This window comes from Littorina saxatilis, linkage group LG7 (assembly GCF_037325665.1).
Source record: "Littorina saxatilis isolate snail1 linkage group LG7, US_GU_Lsax_2.0, whole genome shotgun sequence".
Lineage (NCBI taxonomy): Eukaryota > Metazoa > Mollusca > Gastropoda > Littorinimorpha > Littorinidae > Littorina > Littorina saxatilis.
The window spans coordinates 33,603,795-33,610,794 of NC_090251.1; the positions used below are offsets into that span (position 1 = coordinate 33,603,795).

The 7,000-nt window shown below is 41.7% G+C and overlaps 1 protein-coding gene across 3 annotated transcripts in view; it reads left to right on the forward strand.

Moving 5' to 3' along the window:
• LOC138971235 (uncharacterized) overlaps positions 1-4,592 on the forward strand; it is a 48,936-nt gene extending 44,344 nt beyond the window's left edge. For 2 of the 3 annotated variants that reach the window (XM_070343924.1, XM_070343925.1), the window contains exons 14-17: positions 1-126; positions 1,089-1,148; positions 3,000-3,059; positions 4,199-4,592. The exon at positions 1-126 is cut by the window's left edge and continues 66 nt beyond it. In XM_070343924.1, the coding sequence (XP_070200025.1) occupies positions 1-126; positions 1,089-1,148; positions 3,000-3,059; positions 4,199-4,230 (278 nt within the window). In that variant the 3' untranslated portion in view covers positions 4,231-4,592. The remainder of the gene's footprint in view (positions 127-1,088; positions 1,149-2,999; positions 3,060-4,198) is intronic. The other variant, XM_070343926.1, reaches the window with a different exon arrangement.
• Positions 4,593-7,000: the final 2,408 nt, after the last annotated feature.

The window sequence follows — 7,000 nt, forward strand, 5'->3', positions numbered from 1 at the left end:
CCAGCCTGGAGGACCTCCGAACGCTCAGCCTGCAGCGCGAGCAGCAACGCACCTCTGAGCGCATCAGGGAGATCCGAACCAGGGAGGAGAGAAACAAAACCAAGTTTGAAGACAGCAAGCAGTTCGGTAAACATGGAGGGAAATATGGATGTGGGGGAGAAAGAGAGAGAGAGAGAGAGAGAGAGAGAGAGAGAGAGAGAGAGAGAGAGAGAGAGAGATTGGAGAGAGAGAGAGAGAGAGAGAGAGAGAGAAAGAGATCAGAGAGAGAGATCAGGAGGTATTACACACCGCTACGACCGAAGAGAAGTGAAAAATAAACTCCTGTTGTGCAGCGGGATAAAGTATTCCCTCATACCTCGGAGATATATCTTCACTCGCTCGCAGCGACGTCACGTGACATTTTAGATGGTGGAAGAAAATGCTGTCGCTTATCGGCACTGGGTGCAGTGCCTTTGTAGTGCACTTGCACTAGAACGGCACTGGGTCCAGTACCCGCTCCGGCGTCGAAGCATTTTCCACTAAAAAGTGAACAAAATTTGACCTATTTCGTCGCCTATAGGGGACGGAAAGAATGTCATTTCAATGGTGTGATAACATTCTTTCCGTCACGTGACGTCGCTGCGAGCGACTGAAGGTATATCTCCGAGGTATGAGGGAATACTTTAACCCGCTGCACAACAGGAGTTTATTCTTCACTTAGCTTCGGTCGAACCGGTGTGCAATGGGTGGAGGGAGAGAGAGAGAGAGAGAGAGAGAGAGAGAGAGAGAGAGAGAGAGAGAGAGAGAGAGAGACGATCGGATCGGATCGGATCTCGCGGTGGAGTTAGACGGGCAAGGTAATGGCATGAAAAATATGATCGTGTGTGTGTGCACGCGGTACACAAGTACTTCAAAGTTCCACGCGCAATACGAAACAAGAACAGCAACAACAACCCCTACAACAACAAAAGCACAACCTTACACGCCCATAATAATACTACATGTACAAAACTGTATTGCAAAATCGTTGATAAGACAGTCTTGCTTTGCACTGTTTTGGGTTCGCTTTTCGCATTAATGTATTGTTATGGTTATTGTAATCACCTCAGAGTTTCTGGACGGACCAGGTTCATCTGCTCCAAAACAAGGGAAGAAGACGAGTAAAGCAGGTGGGTCGGCATGGACAAAAATAAATTATTCATGGAAACAACTAACTCTGATGTGTATGTTATGCAGCATGCGCTCAATGTAATCCACTTTTCGTTCAAAAATATGTGCATCGAAGCCACGCTTCGCCGCCGATTGCTTGCTGATCACTGGGAGTGTTTGCTAAGCATGTGTTTTTTCCTAACCTCACGTGACCTCAAGGCAACATGATTAAACGTTACATTGGCTTTAAGTCTCTTCATTTTTGATTCGTGTTAATTCCGGGGGGGGGGGGGGGGGGGGGGGGGGCAAAGGCAAGGAAATAGACATTTTTGACTGACCCGAGTAATCGGGAGTGTCTTAGTAATGAGCAAGGTTAGGCCGTCCGGACTAAAAACTTAACGTTGAGGGTTTCTCTGGATTTGGTTTTTTTAAGTTAGAGACTCCAACATTTACACACTGGTATGTTTTGATCATCTTCAAACAGGACACAACTTTGGTGTAATCTCGTCAAAATTCAATGTCACAGGAGGGTCAAGTTCGGGTTTAAACAAAAGAAGGGAAATGACCGTTTTCTCTAAAGTTGTTGAAGAACTTCACACATTTCCACGGTATTATTACTTCTAGACATGTTCGGGCAAAATTACGTTTCTGAAAAAAATTCTTTGACTTGATAACCAAAACATGACCGTTCGTTTGACCTCTCCCAATTTTCACCGTCACAGAGGAGTCAAGTTTAGTACAAAGCATGACAATTTGTTTCCGGTGTTTTTGAAGCTAGATCTTTGAAACTACCACCACGACAAAAAACAAGAACTACAGTCTTACTTACGTAAAGTTGCCTAAACAAAAACACCAACAATAGAAGAGAAATAACGGAAGAATGTATACTTGTATGCTAATTAGGTCTTCATACTGACTTTTTACAAGCAGCGAGGTCTAACGGACAGCTCTATCTTTCTGTATCAATATAAGTCTTTTTCAATGCATATTTTCAAGTGCAAACGACGGGTGTTTTCAAGTTATGAGAGAATTGTGTGTCATTGTTTACCCGCTAACACAGTAGTTCTAAAGGCTTCGATCAGAGAAGGTTTGATGTGAAACTTAGTTGTGTTTGTTTGTTTGTTTGCTTAACGCCCAGTCCACCACGAAGGGTGATATCAGGGCGGTACGTGCTGCTTTGACATTTAACGTGCGCCACACACAAGACAGAAGTCGCAGCACAGGCTTCATGTCTCACCCAGTCACATTATTCTGACACCGGACCAACCAGTCCTAGCACTAACCCCATAATGCCAGACGCCAGGCGGAGCAGCCACTAGATTGCCAATTTTAAAGTCTTAGGTATGACCCGGCCGGGGTTCGAACCCACGACCTCCCGCTCACTGGGCGGACGCCTTACGACTAGGCCACCGTGTTGCGGTACTTAGTTGTGTTTATGAAGGGAAAAACAATATGCCATAAAGAAAAAGTACTTAATTTGAAAAATTGGAACTGTCCGCGAACAAGAAAGCGATTAAACCCCCAAAAGTACATCGATAAACACTTGCAGGCGCACGTGCAACTTTCTATGCGAAAACATTGTTGAATTGCATGTTGATAGAGCTTTTACGTTAATGCAGAGAGAGAGAGAGAGAGAGAGAGAGAAAGATGAGAGAGAGAGAGAGAGAGAGAGAGAGAGAGAGAGAGAGAGAGAGAGAGAGAGAAAACAACAACCCCTACAACAACAAAAGCACAACCTTACACGCCCATAATACTACTACTACATGTACACAACTATATTGCAAAATCGTTGATAAGACAGTCTTGCTTTGCACTGTTTTGGGTTCGCTTTTCGTATTAATGTATTGTTATGTTTATTGTAATCACCTCAGAGTTCCTGGACGGACCAGGTTCACCTGCTCCAAAACAAGGGAAGAAGACGAGTAAAGCAGGTGGGTCGGCATGGACAAAAATAATTTATTCATGGAACCATTGTATCGTTTGTTTTTACCTAGTATGGAAATTAAAGATAGAAACGTTTACATATAATGAACGCGAATAGACGTTTTCCGGAAATAGCTCATAACTGGGACAAGGTTTCCAAACCGAAGCGAAGCAAGTACCTCTGTGCCGATCGTCTCTTAACCTGCGATCAGGACGAACAACTAACTCTGATGTGTATGTTATGCAGCATGCGCTCAATGTAATCCACTTTTCGTTCCAAAATATGTGCATCGAAGCCACGCTTCGCCGCCGATTGCTTGCTGATCACTGGAAGTGTTTGCTAAGCATGTGTTTTTTCCTAACCTCACGCGACCTCAAGCCAACATGATTAAACGTTACATTGGCTTTAAGTCTCTTCATTTTTGATTCGTGTTAATTCCGGGGGTGGGGGGGGGGGGGTGGGGTTGCAAGGGCAGGGAAATAGACATTTTTGACTGACCCGAGTCACATGTATTTTGGTAGGAAAAATGTGTAAAGCAGTTCTTTGTGTATGATGTCATTGCTAGGTTTAGTTATTTGACCTTGACCCTGAAGGTCAAAGTCATGTAAAGGTCAAGGTCAAGCATGTGAGTCGTATGGGCTTTGCCCTTCTTGTTGATTTATAAAATAGCCTTTTTGTGGAAGGGTCTTGCATAGGCTGAAGTTTATGTCCCCGAAATATAAAATGATTCAATAAACAGATGTAGAAGCTATTAGCATTTTTGAAGGTTGCAGTTTTTTTGGGTTACCCTGTATGACATGATCAAGATTATTTTGTTTTTAAAAACATTGTGCTCATTTTCAAGTGGATATCCTTCATGTTTTTTTTTAAATATCTATGCAAAACGATCAAAAACCAGCAGACCTAGTTCTTCCCGGAAGTTCTTTCTTTTTTTGCCACACAAACTACGTACATAATGTTTTGCTACTTGCACTTACTTAGGTAAACTTCAAAGCGTTTGTTGCGACGAAGAACACCATAGTTGACAGAAAACGTAAGTTGCTACATAAGCAGGCATGATAATCTTCCTCATTTTGGAGGAATTTCTCCTTTTGACCATTTTTGATTCTCATGTGTGACTAAAGCTCAAATGATCTGCTGTTCCAGATCAGTCGAGCAGCACGAGCATTCGCCGTTGAGAGTCAACATCCTTGTCATCCTCCACCGTCCTCAGCAGAGAGAGAGAGATTAGCGTGAATTACAGTGTTCAAGATGAGCGAACGTGTAGAAAATACCTGTACGTGTACGTGCAGATATTACGTCACCCGCAAATCACATTTTTTCTCTCAAATGTTTCACGTACACGTGCTGAAAAGTTCCACATCTAGATCTGTCTATTGAATCACAGTGACGTCAACAGAAATTAACGGTGACATTTCATTTGTTTGCTGCCTGGTCGGTTTCCATGGTGATTTAGATATTTGTTGCCCAACTGTTCACAGCTAATCACAGTGACGTCAACTGAAATTAACTGTAAAATAAATGTTTGCTGCCTGGTTTGTTTCCATGGTGATTTTGATTTTTGTATTTTAATTAAAAACTAACTGAAAAAAACCCACCTGTTCACAGCTAATTGTAAAATAGCACTCCAAACTAACCATTAAAATTTGACCAGCGTGTGATAAACACGGACATTGAAGCACAGTTTCACCGGACATTTGGTGACCGTTTCATTAGAAGTGAGTACTATGGATATTTGTGTCATTTTGTGAAATTAATTTAGTAGAGAACGCAAACAGAACAAAACAATTTAGGATTACCATGAAGCGCCAGCTACTACATGGTGGAAGTGTGGAACGGTTGTTGTGTGTTTGTGTATGTCTGTGCCTGTGTTTAGGGGGGGGGGGGGGGGGGGGGGGGCTGCGGATAGTGACAACAGCGACTGTATAAAAAGGACACTGTTAAGTAATATAGGGATATAGGTTACACTCCTGGATAGCTGGAATATTTTCCCGAGGGGTCAATTTTCACGTCACGGTCGAATAGCAAAGCAAACAAGTCGCGTAAGGCGAAATTACAACATTTAGTCAAACTGTCGAACTAACAGAATGAAACTGAACTCACTGCATTTTTACAGCAAGAGCGTATACTCGTAGCATCGTCAGTCCACCGCTCGATGCAATGGCAGTGAAATTGACAAGAAGAGCGGGGTAGTAGTTGCGCTGAGAAGGATAGCACGCTTTTCTTTATCTCTATTCTTTTTAACTTTCTGAGCGTGTTTTTAATCCAAACATATCACATCTATATGTTTTTGGAATCAGGAACCCACAAGAAATAAGATGAAATTGTTTTTAAATCGATTTTGGAAATTTTATTTTAATAATAATTTTTGTATTTTTAATTTTCAGAGCTTGTTTTTAATCCAAATATAACATATTTATATGTTTTTGGAATCAAAACATGATGGAGAATAGGATAAACGTAAATTTGGATCGTTTTAAAAACAAATTTTATTTTTTACAATTTTCAGATTTTTAATGACCAAAGTCATCAATTAATTTTTAAGCCACCAAGCTGAAATGCAATACCGACGTCCGGCCTTCGTCGAAAATTGCTGGGCCAAAATTTCAATCAATTTGATTGAAAAATGAGGGTGTGACAGTGCCGCCTCAACTTTTACAAAAAGCCGGATATGACGTCATCAAAGATATTTATCGAAAAAACGAAAAAAAACGTCCGGGGATATCATTCCCAGGAACTCTCATGTCAAATTTCATAAAGATCGGTCCAGTAGTTTGGTCTGAATCGCTCTACACACACAGACAGACAGACACACACACACTTGACTAAATGTAAAAATAACGAGAAGAAAAAATAGACCAGCTATCCAGGAAGAGGCGTGTAACCTATTTATATCCCTTTCGTTACAAGAAAAAGAATACCTACTTTTTTCGGCGAAATCATGCTGCTGCACAAAGCAACTGGTGCCTGTTTTCCTCTCGCCAAGACCTTTCGCATAACAATATTCATGCGCGAAACTAGTTCTCTTCCCTGATACTAGATTTGAGCAAAAACAAATGAACAGAACGGAAAGCCTTCATTTGTATTTTTAGTTTTCTCTCGTGGGAAAAAGGCTTAGTTTGATAACGATTGTGCACCTTAACAGGTTCTATGATTATTTTGTTCGAGAGTTAACCGCCTTGTCGAACTATAAGGGACCTTTGTGTCGATGCCACGTCTCGCAGTCGCTTTCAGATTGAATTGTAATCGCAAAGTGCATTTGTAATGCTTTAACAGCACATTTTGTACAGTGAACAAATGCAGAAACTTGTCAGCAGTACTTGAACTAACGAGATTTTCTTTGATTGACTAGACATGAGATGAACGCGTGGTGTAAACTTACGACAGGGGCTTTGACATCCAGGGTCTCCCCCCCTTGAAATATTTCCGAGTTTCTCAACATAATGTAATATTTGAGTTTTAGTTTGTAAATTCTTCATAACAGATGGTTTGAAATTCTTCTCTTAGTTAAGCAAGTGTTTATAAATCGTTTGAATGGCAAATTTTCACTTCTATTTTGGAAAATAATCAAGGTATCTCGAATGAATAAGTATTAGAAAGGCGCCGAGTGGCGTTTGCGACTGAATTCGTTTTATTTTGGAAAGCGGAAACGAGGCTCGGTAAGCATGGAATACGCTCTGGTAACCATAACATACGCAGCGTATACGTCCTACTTCAGCTAACAGAGACAAAAAAGCAGGTCATGAGATAAAGAATATTATCCAACAAACGTGAGAGAGACCACTCATGAGATAACAATATCGTTCAATTCACACGTGGGTATATCATGTGAATGAGGTGATGTGAAACTAGTCTGGCAGGGACCTGCTTTTTCACTGCTGATGATGCCTAAGTCACCGAGGGGGGGGGGGGGGGGGGGGGGGGGGGGGGATTTTCCAATGGGGCACA